At 32.6% G+C, this 16,345-nt stretch overlaps 1 protein-coding gene across 4 annotated transcripts in view; it reads right to left on the reverse strand.

Moving 5' to 3' along the window:
• Window positions 1–16,345, reverse strand: part of LOC106469021 (coiled-coil domain-containing protein 40-like) — a 56,686-nt gene that overhangs the window by 5,882 nt on the left and 34,459 nt on the right. For all 4 annotated transcript variants that reach the window (XM_022397418.1, XM_022397417.1, XM_022397419.1 and 1 more), the window contains 6 exons: window positions 14,592–14,805; window positions 13,758–13,927; window positions 9,153–9,244; window positions 2,140–2,260; window positions 1,531–1,719; window positions 552–710 (listed from right to left, as the gene is read on the reverse strand). In XM_022397418.1, the coding sequence (XP_022253126.1) occupies window positions 552–710; window positions 1,531–1,719; window positions 2,140–2,260; window positions 9,153–9,244; window positions 13,758–13,927; window positions 14,592–14,805 (945 nt within the window). The remainder of the gene's footprint in view (window positions 1–551; window positions 711–1,530; window positions 1,720–2,139; window positions 2,261–9,152; window positions 9,245–13,757; window positions 13,928–14,591; window positions 14,806–16,345) is intronic.

Raw genomic sequence — 16,345 nt, forward strand, 5'->3', positions numbered from 1 at the left:
ATGAATATTATTTTTGAAATCTGAGTAGCTGAATTATGGAAAATCAATTATTCAAACCAAAAAAAACTTTTTGAAATTTAAATTCACAGGCCTGTGTTATTAGTTAGGACTACTAAAAGTTTCAATACCTTTATGTTCACACGTTTTGTTTTATGACATTTTATTATTTGGATGGATAACTTGGCATACACTGTATATTTGATTGTTATACATAAAATGAGGTATTTGGATTATATCTAAAATTGTGTGTGATTTGAAATGTAATGTACATTAAAAAAAAATCTATCTTTTAAACCTATCATGCAATCTAATGGCACTAAGAATGGTTTAAATGAAGTATAAATAATTGACATGAGTACCTACTATTAGTGACTGTTGTCATCTAGTTTTGTATTACTTTCTAATTCGGTAAAATGTATCCATTATGATAAAAATATTTCAGAATCTTTAAGTTTGTAACAAGGTAATAACAAATCACAAATTTTAAACTTTCCACTTTACATAGAGATACACAATATCACTGGGAAATCACACTGTCTCTGTCAACTTACTTTATACTTTTCTTCAATGTATTCATTTAAACGTTGGTTTCTCCTCACAAGCTCATCATCATATTTTTGAAGACCTTCTTCTTCTATGGATAACTGTCTTCTTAGACTGGAATATAGCTCCTTAAGTCCTTGATGCTCTTTCTCTAATGTTACTTGATTCTGAAGCAAGTTTAAATACAATTTATCACATTATTTAATAATAAGTACTTAGTATACGAAAACTTAAATCATCCCACATATACGATTAAATTACAAACCGTTATTTACAAAAAATACAGTACAAAAAGCAAAACAAAACAACACTGGGTGTAATTAAAGTTTAAAATGTTAGAAATAACTTATCATAAGAATAAATTAAGGTAAGGATATCTATAAAGGATTAATAAAGAAACATGTATTAATAACAGAAAAGATAATTACTGCATTATTAAACAATTACTCTTAATAAGTTTTCATTAGACCCTGCCAATGAGAAAAAAGTGGAATAAAGAGGAACATAACACCTAACCTTAAAATGTCTATTTCAACAGGCTACTTAGTTTAAGATTATTTAAGCAAACTTTAGACAGATGAAAATAATGTGAAAAGGTTTGATAAACTGGAGCAAAAAATGGTAGTTAGACCTTCTTGAAGAAACTTTCCATATCACTTAAATAAATAGGCTTACAGTTGCGTTATTGCCTTTGATACCATGAAAAATTGAAAGGAACTAACTGGTGATGCAATTCATACATCGTAATTTGTTTATATACAGTAGTGAAATACCAATAAAAACTTTTATGTTTTCCAATTTATCTATATTGTAATTTTAATCTTTTTTTTTGTCCTCATTAGAATAAAAATGTCTGTGTATGTTGATCACAAAAATTTAAGTACAAAAGAATCATAAAGAAGAGGCAAATATATAATGATAGGCGGCTGTATATATATAAAAAACATGCTTATAAAATGTACAGTACATGTAATAAACACGATCCACCTTTTTAGTTGTTTTGATCTTCTGTAACACATCTTCTAATTTTCTTTGTATAACTATCTTTGAATTTTGCTTCTTGCCACATTTTGCCTGGATGTCTATTTTAGTGGCAATAATGTCCCATTTTGAAACAGACCGGTCCAAGTTGGCCAACAGCTTGTCTTGTTCTCTTTTTAACTGCCCATGATATATCTAATCAAAAAACTGTGGTTTTAGCAGTATTTTCTACAAAATTATGAAGAAAAATACTTATTAGGTTTAGAAAGTAACAAGTTATGAATTTGTTCCTCATACTTCTGTAAGTCACATTTAAATTAGCAACTTTTAACTTCATAACTTTCATTTAATAAAGTTATTTTAACACAAATTAAGATGAATCTATTAGAAGCTCCAAAACAAAATAAAAGTAGTAGTAGTAGTAGTTAACACTTTTAAAAATAGTTTTGAAATTAGACATCCAAGTGAAGTACTTTACCATGTGTGTGATGAGATCTAGCGACATAATTTAATGAAAAAACGTAACTAAAGGCAGCTCGTGCAAAATGAACAGTGGACAAAGTGCAGATAATTCTTTGTGTGTATCATTGTGGTAAAAACAACAAAAATTCTCACTTGAAGTTGATGAATTTCATTCTTCCTTTCTTGAATCTCTCCTAAGTGCACATCTGATGAGAGGGTTTGCTTTGTTTCTTCAGACATTTGCATCTTCTTCTCCCACAACATGACTTCTTGTCTGAAAGGCAATGGTTAATGAATTCAATATTTTACAGTATATCACAAAACAGTGAGAAATAAAAATACTTCTTCAAACCACATAAATATTTTCTCTAATACTAGCTATTATCAAAACATTTTGATTCTTAGATCAAAGAACAATGGATCCACCAAGAACAGATATCAACAGTAGACAAAGACTCATGTTTATGTGCAAAGTCTGGTACAAGTAAAAACTTAAAGTTTTTTTTTTGGCTTCAAATAATAAATATGCTAATTGTTAGACACTAAAAACAATTAATAATGTCATGTCTACATGTCAGCATATAACTTTAAAATGTAATGGCATCAAACACCATATAATTTAAAACAGCATATCTCAACCCATGGAATGCAATATAAATTTGGGTCATAAGAATGTGTTAAAGGGTTGTGAACATACTTTGAGCCAACAACAGGCCGAGAACTACTGAGTTAATATATCTGTATGCATGTATGTATGACCAGCATGAAGATTCTGTTCTGTCTTAACAACAAACATTTTTAAACTGTGGATAATTCATTTTTATCACGTATTTGCAAAAATTATTCATTTTACATATTTAAATGTTTTATAAATTCCATGTTACATAAAAAAGTATTAAAAATTTATCAGTATGGGTTTACTAATATCCACAACTTACTTTCCTGAGTTTTAATGGAAATGTTACAAAATATTACTACTATATCTATATAAACTCTTAAATTTTACATTTTTAGGATTAAAATTAATTTCAAACAGGTATTTACCTCTGAAATGCTAAAAGCCTTTTCTTGTTGAATGGTTTTCATGCTGTCAACAACCATATGGTGTGGTTTGTTTGGAAATTTGTGCAAAGCTACACGAGGGCTATCTGTGCTAGTCATCTCTAATTTAACAGTGAAAGATGAGAGGGAAGGCAGCTAGTCATCACTACCCACTGCCAACTGTTGGGCTACTCTTTTACCAACAAATAGTGGGATTGACCATCAGATTATAATGCCCTCATGGCTGAAAGTGCCTGCATGTTTGGTGGGATGGGAATTTGAACCTGCGACCCTCAGATTGCAAGTCAAGTGCCTTAACCACCTGACCAAGAACAACCATATGAATTCAGATTCTGAATTCCCTTGATGTGATGCAAAGTATACATGAATTTACCAAGAATTTCCCCACTCTCCATTTGACTTATTCTGCATAAGCCTTGCTTTTGCTGCCATAAGCCAGATTTCTTTGTTTGTAGTTGTGAGAGGTGCTAGGAATGTATATCAGAAGTAAGTACCTGTTTGAAATTAATTTCAATTCTAAAAATGTAAAATTTATATTATATAGATTTATATTTGAAACACTAAAAGCCAGAAAGCTCGTGCTGAAATAAAGGAGGGAACTAAAGAGTGTTATAATGAACATGTGTTCTTCAACAAAAGTAAGGTTCTTAGGTAGGTAACATACAAGACCAAAACAAATGAATTAAGTGAACAAGTAGAGTTTAAGTAGAATCCAGAACCACAGTAAATAACCTTAATTGGTATTTCCATTGCTCCTAGATTTGCTGAGCTTATCCTTGGTTTTGCCTAGGTCTTTTTTAATCCTCCCTGTGTGCCAACTAGCTTGGCTAGCTTCATGACTTGACCAATCTTTTCAGAGTAGGATATAGTGGGCCTTAGTCTCATGAGCATATCCAGTCTTTAGTTATTACTGGTCACCCCCATATAAGAATCTTCCAATACAGGTACAGGACAAGCTTTGCACACTGACCCTGCTTTACCTGTTATGCCATCATGTGTGACCACATCTGAAAATGGGCAAGCTCAGCAGGTGTTAGTATTGCCACCTAACCCTAATTTATATAAACATATTCTATTAATGGGTGTCTAGAGTGAGGAGGTACCCTGCTGAGAAGAATACATTTCTGAATGTCCTCACTTTGGTCCAGTCTCCTTGAGGCTGATCTGCTCCACTAGTTTTTTCTATGAATCCAGTCAGTTGACCAGAAAAATAAATCCTGAGTGAATTATGGGACATCGTATGGAAAAATTGGTGTCTCAAATGACATGCAAGGATGTGCAGGTGGAGGTCAGAAAGGTACCCACTGAGGTATCATCAGCTGTGATATGTCATCACTCTTTCAGGAAGCTCCAGTTAGAGAGTGGAACTTGTCCAGTTAAAACACAGATATACATATGTGACATGCAAGAGTCTTGACTGGAGAAATCTATACACGTAGTCTCACATTCTAAGGAGACCACAATTTTGTTGTAGTTGTTTCATAATCAAATAATTGCTCAAATTCAGATACCCTGGGAATTATGAATTGAGAAATATCTGGGTTGTCATTGATAATATAAGTGTGGATCCAATTAGTGTTTAAGCATGTTATAGAAAAGAACTTGCCTGCTAGGAATTAATTCTAGCTTGAAGAATCACAACTGGATGTAAATAGAATCCAAAAGCTGAAAAGACAGTAATATGATGTAAGTAAAATTTCAAGAACATACTCAGATTCATCCACTTGCTGGCCTACAAGATATCCTTTGAAGGGTACTATGATTAGAATGCCAAAGATCTCACTAATTGGCAAATTTGATGAGATGTAACTCAAAGTTCACTTTCGAGGTGTTTGGGAACATCATGGTAAACAAGACAGATCAATTGTACAAGTTCATTTGTCATTATAGCCACAGTACAATCCAAAGAGCATAATTCTTATATAGACAGGAAGATGCAAACTGGGCACAAGTATATGAGTTTTAAAAAAAATAAGGTATGTGTAGCATCATTGGCATAGATATCAGAATGCCTTCTGTCTAATGATAAATAATAAAGTAAAGAAGTTATCAAGGGTTCAAAAGACGAAGAAGCCAAGAAACATAACACTACTAATTCCAAGTCCATTTAAGACAGTCTAGGAACTTGTGGTAGTTGAAGAAGAAAAGCTTAAATGAGGTCTTTGAATAACTGATACAAAAGAGATTGATGGATTTCATAGCATCTGAAAGTGGAAAATAAGGCAACTCAGAGACCAATTATGGAATGAGTTGATAATCCACAATCATGAAACAAAAACATGAAAGCAGAATTAATTTGTTGAGGAGTTGGAGATGGACAACAAAATGTACAGACATTAGAAGGCAGCCCAACATTATTTATATTCCTTCAGGGAAAAAGGGTTGATAAACATTGGCTAATAATCAAGCCACTCTAGCCAAGAATTTGTCTTTTCAGACAAAGGACTTAACAACAGCCAGCCATGAAGCTGAAGATGTCAAACATCAGTGCCAAAAATAGATGTTTGAGGTTGTAAAAGAAGATGTTTCCAAGGTGGTAATGGAACCAGTTCCCATTCAGAAAGTTGACATAAGAAGGGAAATCAAAGCTGAGCTGGCCAAAGTAATGAAAATAATTGATCTTGGTGAGCAATAGAGGAAGAAAATGGAGAGGAAGGTAAACAAAAATGAAGGTTTACCTAAGATTGACTTACAGTATCCACAGCCATAGAATTTGGATCTGAAATAGAACATCAATAAAGAGGAAAAAGATGGTTGTCCAATGTTGTAAAGGCATCAATCATCAGACAACCCACACATACGCAAATCCACTGGAAAACCTAAGGATGCGGGTCCACTCTACAGGGAAAAGCTGATGAACCTAAAAAAAGAGAGCCTACCAAAATTATTATTATCACACCAGGAAAATGACAAGCTTTAAGGAGTACATATTATGAATGAAACCAAAGAAGCAGAGAAACTGCAGCAAGTATTTTGTACCACTGTACAACTGTCTTAGTGATCTAACATAGAATTATGGTGTAGAAGGAGGAGAATTCGAGACAAACATGATAAACAGCTCACAGTTCTAACACATTGTTCTGAGTACGACTCAGAATGATGCTGATTCCCCAATATAGTACTTCAACCAAGAGGAAGGCATATATGAAAATATATTAAAAGTTTAAGAATGAAGAAGAAAAGGAGATCTTGTTGAAGTAAGCTCTCAGTTCAACCAAAAACTGGAAAAGCACAAGAATGATGGAATAAATAGGCATGACAACAGATCTGAAATCAGACACCACTGAAAAGCATAGTCTATTGAAGATGACACCTGTGAGCATACCACAAAGGAATGATAACACAAAGTGAAACTATCATCTCCAAAGCAGAAGGAATGTCTTTGATGGTAAGTGAACAAAACTCCAAAGTGTTCCTTGAACTGTGGTGATCTAAAACCCAGATTTGTCAAATACTGTGTTAATGCTATACAGGAATTGGAGTTACAGATGATTTTTCCAAGAGATGTAGCCAACTGTGTGGTAAAATGGAGTGAATGGAGTAGATAAGTAAAACTAGACTACTCAACAGAAAATACATTGAGCTCACTGAAAGAGCAGTGAACTGATAAACTTTCCTCCAATGGCAAATTAAGAACTGGGGTATGAAAAAAGTCATCCTTTATATTCATCATCATCATCCAAAGAAGACCATAACAACATAACTTTTTCTATTTGAAAATGAGTTATCTCCAGGAACGGATAAGTCAAGAGAAGTCTCAAATCTTCTGATTTTTTTGCATTCATAAAGAGACAACAGTGAAACCCTGGATAAATGTGATAAACGATTTTGATTTTCCCTTTCTGAAAGATATTTGATACTTCTTGGTCCACAGTATGTAAGCAAATGGATAAGAAGAAGGAAAAGACATTAAAACCAAACTGAAGGGTCTGTAAAACTTACAGAGACAACTTCAAAAATATTCAGATGAGTGATTTGCTTATGTCCACACCTGGCCATTCAGGTAAGATCCAAAGAAACAAGTACAAGTAGCTGACATCTAGTTTTCAGTAAATGAGGGATGCAAAGCTGGAAATAGAAATGTTACTTGCTGGCATTTCAATAAGAATGACTACTAAAAGTAAGTTGAAATGCTAAAACCCTAATTATCTCCTGGTGGCGCTCTTCTTCTGGACAAGAGACTAGTATGGGTGAAAGTCCAGTAAACAAGTGATACAGGGAATATCTTTGAAGCTCAGTTAAAAATTTGAGGTACAGAAGATACGTACATTGCAACAAAGTACAATGGTTTAAGGTATCAAAAGGAACATAACAGCCACATGGTAATAGAAAGTACATCTGTGAGAACTGCAGCAAAGGAAGACTGCAAGGTAAAACTTTTATCCTGACTAAAAGAATCATGAAAACAAAAGTAGCTAGAATAGAAAGTCTCAAAAAGAGATAAATTCACAGCTTGCAGGGCAGGAAACTGATGATGGGTCAAAAAGAAAGATAATCTCATTAAAAGACTATTAATATTTAGCTAGTTGATTCTTAAAAGCATTATCAATGATCCAAAAATCAAGAGAAGGTGGAAAATATAAAGATTCAAGACTGAATCATCCAACAAGGCATTAGCACTTGCATATATAAGAAAAATTAAATTAGGTCAAGATATAAAATCGAATATACCTGAGAAAAAAGTAAGCCCAAGAGAAGCTTCTTCAAAATTAGGTTTAGACGAAAATTTCTACTCTTCACCAGTAATGGTGAACAGGCCTAAACAAAAAAAAATTTTTTAGCATCATCATCACCATAATAGAAAGGTGGCTGTTTCACAATTGAGTTCCCACATGAAGGTGAAACCCACCAGCGCACAAAATTAGAAGTATGTATAACAGCCTAAATTTGTTTATCATAAAAAGGGCCAATAATAAAGATATATGAACTTGCTGAAGCTAGAGGCAGACTACATGAGTAAAACTTCAGATACTGGTAGAAATATTAGTAGCAGTAGTTGAGATTCACTCCAGAAATCATAGTGAGGAAAGGTAACAGCATGAATTTCAACAAGAAAGTGAGGAAAGCATGGCTTATGTACATTCTCTTGATGAATGTGGAATAAGTCACATGGAAAAGTAGAGATTTCTTGGTAAGTTTGTGTATACCTTGCATTGCATGAAGGACATTTAGAATTTGAAGTAACATGGTTGTTGACAGCATAAAAGGAACTCAACAACAAAATGCTTTTAATATTTCAGTGGTAAGTCTACCTGATTTTAATACAAATTTCCAGAAATAATAATACAGTGAATAACTAGCAGCTACAAATACACACCACTTCTTCAAAAGCACAATGTGAATCTCTTTCATAGAAACAATAAGTATGGATTAGAAGCCAAGGGGTGTCTTTACACTACAATTTGTTGAATGTTAAAATCAAGTTCAATCCAGAAACTCTCAAAGAGGGTGGTTTTGGACCTATTTTTTGAGACAAGTTCTCATTTTTTAATTGATAAATTTATAAGTGAAATACAGCATCCTCAAGTCTCCATACTAGCTACTACTAAAGTCTACCCGCTGGGAGTAAATTAAGTATACATCAATAAAGCCACATTCTCAGCATCATTAATTAAGCAATTGCCAACCATTTATGCTTCTGCTATCACCTTTTTATGTTTAGCTTTCAATTGAGATACAAACGATTTTACCAGCAATTCAGTAGGGAAGGTCGAAGCATCACGATAGTCAGCAGTAGGATAAGCAGACAGGAACACTTTGAAAGCAGCTACAGGCATAATATTGTACTTGGCTTGCTGCACAATATCTACCAAGGTGGTTCTAAATGGTTCCTGAATACCTCTGCATGTCATTTGGAGACTTCCATGCTTTTTGTGGTTGGCCATTAAGCTTGTGATATGGTTTTAAATCATCTTACTACTTCAAATCACTTTTTCAGCCACAGTGCTAAAAGAGTGCTGTAAATGCCTTCTTTTTAGCCAATAAAAATTTCAGTTCAAGTTGAGAAAAGCCAGATTGGGTAATTTTTCTTTTCAACAAAAATGTCCTCCATTTTCTTGTGAGGGGCCTGTTAAAAAAAGCTCAAAATTAAGGATAATACTTACTCAGTATCAGTCAACAAGCTTTTTAAACTATCATGTTCTCTCTTCATTTTCTCTAGTTTTTCTTCCAGCTGTACACATTCCAGTTCTGCATCCTTTAAAACATAAACAAAAAAATGTTAGGCCTGTGTTTAATATGTTAAAGGGAAGATGAAGGCTACACATATGATGTTCAAGTCATCTCCATAGCATTTAAAGCATTTAAAGTCCATTAATTATGGACTACATATTGTGGATTTAGAACACAGCTTCTAGCTATTTACATTAAATCACAACTTGCCACTAGTGAATTAAACTGATTGACCAGCATGTCTGGTTTCAAGCAAAACTGGTTGCAAATGTTCTTTAAAATATTTAAACATAGTATATAAAACAGGTTGTTGAAACCACAACAGCAAATAAGCACAATAATTTTTACATTACAGGGCATAAATTTAATAAGAATTAATTAGCTTCATATATGGTGTAATGAAAATAAACTCTAGTTATAAACTAAATAAACTAATTAACTAGCATTTTTTTTTGGAGGAGAATGCAAAAACTGGTTGCTACTAGTTTTAAAATATTAATAAATTACATCAAAAGAACATGTGAAATATCAACAGTAAAATCAACAAATGATTTTTAATTTCCAGCTCAAATAAAAATACTTGGTAGCTTTAATCTACTTAATTTACTGCTCTTTATAAAGTAAAGAAACTCAAAATAGGAATACACTTCAAATCTATTTCAGATATAATTAATACAGTTAAAGTTATTGTTACATATCAATACAGTTAAAATTATTGTTACATATTGTTAGCTTGGAGTATTTAGGCACAAAGCCATATAGCTACTTGCACCAAACAATTGGTTACATTAGATGATCTTTTTTTTTAAGTTTTCGAAAAATAAGTTAAAAGTAAAAGAAAGGTGTAGAAGATAAAAAGGCAAAACAGTAAATATTTTTGACATAAGGATAAATTTTTAAATACAATTAAAATGTCCATGGCCTATAAAAACTTAAAAATACAATGAACCTGAACAGTACCATCATTACCAATGACACTATCCAATGTTAGTGTGATACCATGAATTAAAATATGTCTAAAATGGTGCCACCATTAGTGGCTATAGCAATGAAAAAAGTAGTATGTGGACAATTGTGATTTCAGTATCACACTACTCACACATGGCAGGTCATTCCTTTTTTAAGAGAAAACAATGAATAATACAACTATGGCTAATGCAGATTTTTTGTAAGGAAAACTTCCTCCCTCTGATTGCTGTGCAAATGAGATAACCAATCATATGATAGTATGTTTTATCTGGAAAAGCTTATGCAAATGTTGCTCACCCCAAATTTTCTTCCAACTGGCTAGATGACAGGCATTAATTCTAAATATGAAATAGGCAAATATATTATATCGTCAGTGGAGGGCGTGGTGTCTGTGCGATGGTTCCCTAGGATTCCAATATGACCAGTAAACCAGAAAAACTGGAAGAGACAGATGATATTACGAAAGGAGCCAGTCTTTTCTGAACATTCAAGAAAACTGTGCACCAAAGAGTCATCTGTTTTGAGCCATCTGTAAAAATTGAAACAGAAGAATGGTTTGAAAGGTATTCTTTAATGGTTGGTACTTCCAGAAAGGAGTATCTGACTTTTTCAGATGTTTCAGGGGGATGGTAACAAGTCATACATTGAGATGAGCTAATCATCATAATCAGCTGCATCATCCAATGTCAGATTCATATTAGTCAACTTAGCTTGGATACAAAAGGCAAAAGGAGTAATAGCAGATTACCTATTTCTAAAAAGCAGAGCCTAATGAGGTATGAAAACACATTACCAGGTGGGATGCTCTGGCAGTGATCAGAGCTTTGCAGTTATAATTATCTGAGATGAAATGTAAGTTCATAGGATTGTGTACAAACTCTGCACTGCAAAAGTGTGGGAAGCCACTATGTAGAGCTGAAGCCATGATGATGTGAAGGGTCCAACATTTGCAATGGGGAGGTTGTGGCTGAGGAGTAGACCAGAAATTCATATTCCAAATGCTGGCACAGTTGATCTTCAGCACAGAACACCTATTTGTTTCCCAAGAGGTGGAAAAGAGGGTGTGAAGGATGTCAAGTGCTCTTGTACATTTGACTTTAAGCTACTTTAGATGTGGAATAAAGTCAGCTTACTGTCACAAAGAAGTCCTAAGAACTTTATCTCAACCATCAGGATCCTCCCCTCCATGGGTCATCATGCATGGTAAGTATGTGAGTGGATGTATGGATCCCTATAAAAGTAAACTGTAAAAGCAGAACCTTCCTTGAGAGTTTCCCTCATTACATACAGGAACCCACACTGAGGGGCATGGAAAATGACTAGCCAGCTTAATTTAAAAATTTTCATTTGGACTATCAACTAATTCTATTTCGTAAACATTACTAGGACCATTTGCAATCAGAGTTTATGAACTATAGCAGAAATGTTGTTTCTAGCAGACATACCTAATGTGTATTAAAACTAGTGAATCATGATACTTTGAATTATTACGAAAAATATTTATTAAAGCAAAGTCCATAGCAATACTGTTGTTTATTTTATTACGTTAACTCATATAAGCTTATGTAACATAATAAATGCAGTCAAAATAGGTTAACTCACATAGGCTTACAAAACAGATAAATGAAGTTATAAAAGGTTACTGTTTAAACTAGTCACAAAAATTTTAATTTAAATAATTTTCCTAATTACTGATAGTAGAACAAATTGTTTAAAGAGCTACTGTGCTAAAACAAGCTTTAATAAATAGTTCAACTTGAAGTATGCTTAAGTTTATACTCTCTTAATATGTTTCTTAGGACTACACCATGTCTAACATTATTATTTTTCTCCTAGTCACAGAGAAGAAAATTTATTTATTAATTTTAAAATCTAATTGATAGAAATTTTAATCAAGTATATACACACATAATCATGTCATAATCTCCCTCAAAAAAGTCTGTATTACAGTAGGTTTTTAAGTGATGTCTAAACACTTGCAGTCTATATTATTTGAATATGTAAACCAAAGGGATTAATAAATAAAATCCTAAAAACCAAAAAAACTAGACTCAACTAATATAAGCATTAATACAGATATTAATTGGACAAAACAAATTGTAGGTGACAAAACAGGTAAATCAGTGCTATTAAGTTGATCAGAAAAGTCTCATAATAGACTAATAAACTTAGCATTCTGGGATTAAAATAGCAAATGAAACTTTTGGCTTGTTCTGAGTTCCTACCAATGGGGGCTGCCAGGATACAGATGGGTCAACATGTACTCTGGTGTATTCTAGGTTTTTCTGAGCAACTAAATATCCAGTAGAATTATCAGTAAACACTTGACTTTTGTCACTTTACCTTGTATCCCAATAGTCAAAATTACAAACAAGTTAACATATTGTTGCGTCAGCGAGGTCACGTGACTAGTATCACGCCACTTCTTTCTCGAACCTTCGTGAATTGTCGGGAGATTACTAGATTGGGGGTAGTCTGGTATATATATAAGATGCTCACAACGTGACGGAAGAAGTGAATGAGTAATTGAACTGCAGTCAGAGAGTGTGTAATTGAGTATTGTCGAGCACGAGCACGTGAGACGTTCTAGCGTTTGTTATAGAGCGACTGTTGAAATTAAGTGTATTGGTAAAATTGCATTCAGAAAGAATAAACCAATTTTATTTAAGAAAGGACTTGTGTCGCTAAAGTTTCGTCGGAATGAAGTTATGGAAAATTAATTAATGAACGAACAGAGACGTAACAATATAAACTAAATTTGTTATTTTATGAAATATTTAGACAGACACTACATACAAATTTTTATTATTACAATGATTAGACCACTTAATTATAAACTGGTCATTTCATGAAATGCTGGGGCAATACTTGCACAAGTCAGTTTCCACTAAAGAAAATAGCTAACCAATCATTTATAAACAAAGTATTTTAAACAGCAGAAATGATGGATATTTTGGTGTTTTTCCTAAAAAAAAAAGGTAAAATTATATAGATGTTGACTGATTTCTTGTAAGCTTGAAATTCCCCCGGACCAATAGTTTTGCCCTCTCAAGTATAACGTAACTTACAAGAACTTATGATATTTAATATGTTTCAACTGTAACAAAACAATTTCAAACATTTTTTGTATATCTTCTCCATCCCCCCAGTTTCATAGTTTCATTTGATCATATCTCTGTCCAATTTAGGCTCTAGCTAAGTGATTTTACACACAAAAATAATGTCTGATAAAAGAAAAATATCTATTTTATGTAATTCTAAACATTTGAGCAAAAAGAGCGTGCCATTAAGGCCAATGGCAAAAAGAGTTAAAGCCTATTTCTATGCTGATCTTTTTTAATCATCTATTATTGCACTTTAAGAAGTTTGTGCATTTATGAAGTGTTTGAATACCTTAGGCTTCAAAAGACATTTTGCAGTTGGCTGGCAAATTCTCATCCTTGAGCATTGAAGTCAATCAAAATTTTTGCAACTTCCTTAATATCTTTTACTTAATCAAAACCATAAAATGACTATGGTATGTTCTTCGTACTATTCACAAAAATAACTTCTGAACCATCTACTCTAACCTTTAAATTACCAACTAGTTCCTCTTCCTGAAGCAATACTTCTTGTTCCAGGGTTTCTGTCTGCCCTTTCTTTTTGTGTAGAAGGGAATTTAGTCTGACAATATCATTTTGTAGATTGTGAAGTTTTTGCTGAGAACTCTGTAGCTCATTCTGTTGTTGAACAATTTCACCTATAGTAGAGAGAACATATGAAATTTTACTATGTACATGTTGACATCATTTTCTGTGACTTACACAGGAGTTATCAATATTTCATTACACATGTTACAGAATGAGCTTCCTGTAATACAATAAACATGACATGTTATATTTAATATTATCTTCATTGGTACTTGATACATTTTTCTGATATTTCTGTAAAACAATATAAACATACAAAATATTTATACCAAAAACTGACATTTTTGCAACTTCCTTAATATTTTTTTCCTATTAAAATTGTAAAATGATTCTTCTTCTTCTTCTTAGTTCCTGTCGTTCCTAGTGGAACATAGGGCTACAACAACACTTCACCGACGAAAGTGTTTCTGTTGCAGTTTCTGTAGCAAATTGTTATCGGTGTGGAGTTGCTAGCCCCACGCCCAAGTGGGCATGTTTGGTACGACAAGGACGCGATCCCGCGACCCCCGGATTGCGAGTCAAGTGACTTATCCACCGGATCATGCCGGGCGTAAAATGATTATGGTAAGTTATTTGTATTGTTTATGAAAAAAGACTGCTGAAACATCAACTCTAACGTTTAAAATACAAGCTAGTTATACACTGAGTATAACCTTTCTTTTGTAACAAAGATACAATAACTATTTTTATAATTTTCACAAATAATTAACCTACTTTCAATATTTATTTTCCTCTGATTCAGAACAATAAACTGTTTATGATGTTTATCAATTTGTTTCATCTGATCTACAACTTCTTTTTTAATGGTCACAAGTTCCTTCTGTTGCTGAAGCCAAAGTTGTTCAAATTTTTGACATTCATGTTCTTTTGACTGGATCTCATGAAGAAGACTGTTGGCTTTTATTTCAAGAGGACCTAGTTCTTCACCCTGAAGAAACACTAAACTTAAATAATCAATATTATTAATGTATTTAAAACAAAAAACATTTTTGATTACTGTTCAAGATATTGGTACAAGAAAAATTAAAATTTTTTAAAAATAAAACAATCTAGATATAATATTATAAAATAAACAAGTATTTAAATACTAAGGGAAGTGTTTTCTCACACAGTCCATATAATGATTTATTTATATGCCACTCTTCATCAATCACACATTCAAATGATATCTATTGGTTTTCTTGAGGTGTAATATTTTCATTTTCCTTTATTCTTCTACTCATGTTATACAAACAAAGGAAGCTGAATCAATAAATTAAATGATAAAGTATATTTTATGTTTGTAAATGTTGCAAGTTGATAAGATTTTGTTTGTAAGTAAGCACAAAGCTACACAATGGGCTATCTGTGCTCTGCCCACCACGGGTATCGAAACCCAGTTTCTAGCAATGTAAGTCCACAGATATACTGTTGTGCCACTGGGGGGCAGCAGTTGATAAGAACAGAGAGAAACAATCATACAATTGATGCTACTAGCATCACAAATAAAATGTGGAAATAATGAAAAATACTATCCTCCAGGTTATTCACATTCTTAGTACTTTTATAAACTTTTCTTTAAGTTACTTCTTAAAACTCTCATAAAAACAGATACTAACTCAACTTGATAATCAGAAAATCATCCAATGATTCCATATTGATCAAGAAATATTTGAATCACCAGTAGCATGCTATACACACAATGAGGGGATCTATTATTCACAATCTTTCATAAAAGTTATCACACAGTGGTTGAAACAAAACTGTAATGCAATAAACCTTGTGATGTAGCAATTATTATGCTATCATTTCTGAAACATCTTTAAAAATATTGTTTTATTTTGTAGAATATTTTAATATTTTATTTAAAGCATTAGATAGGATTAAAAGAACATATGGCATATACACATTAAGTTTCTAAAGAAAACTGCATTTCAAACATGGATATCTCTGTTTTATTATTTTGTAAAATTTTTCTTTATATTAAAAAACATATTATAGTTCATTTCTTGAAGCATTATTTTATATATTATCCTAAGATTCAAGGTTACTGATAACTATATCATTATTGATGTTTTTTTCAATACTAAAATTATATTTATCCTTCTGATGAAAATGGAATCAATGCCACAAATGGAAACCTTCTAGATATCTTAATATACTAATTTTAAATGGAAATAAAAGCTGTGTAGTTCGAAACAAGTGCCTGTTTTTTTGGCCCGATAGTTTACAAAATTTTAGAAGCAACATAAAAACGGGATGAACAAAAATGAAGATAAACAGCCTGAAGCTATTTATCCTGTTGGTAATCATTCCTAAGGAAAAATAGCTCCTATCCAACAAACATTACAGGTTCCAGAAGAAATGCTATCTATATACTATGGGGTATTAAACTGTATGCCATTCAATATGTACTTATTAATTGGAGATTTTCTTGAATTACTTTTAATGATTTTGATTTTGGTAAAGTTTTAGTTCAACTGTACCAT

The sequence above is a fragment of the Limulus polyphemus genome, unplaced genomic scaffold (genome assembly GCF_000517525.1).
Source record: "Limulus polyphemus unplaced genomic scaffold, Limulus_polyphemus-2.1.2 Scaffold3266, whole genome shotgun sequence".
Classification (NCBI taxonomy): domain Eukaryota; kingdom Metazoa; phylum Arthropoda; class Merostomata; order Xiphosura; family Limulidae; genus Limulus; species Limulus polyphemus.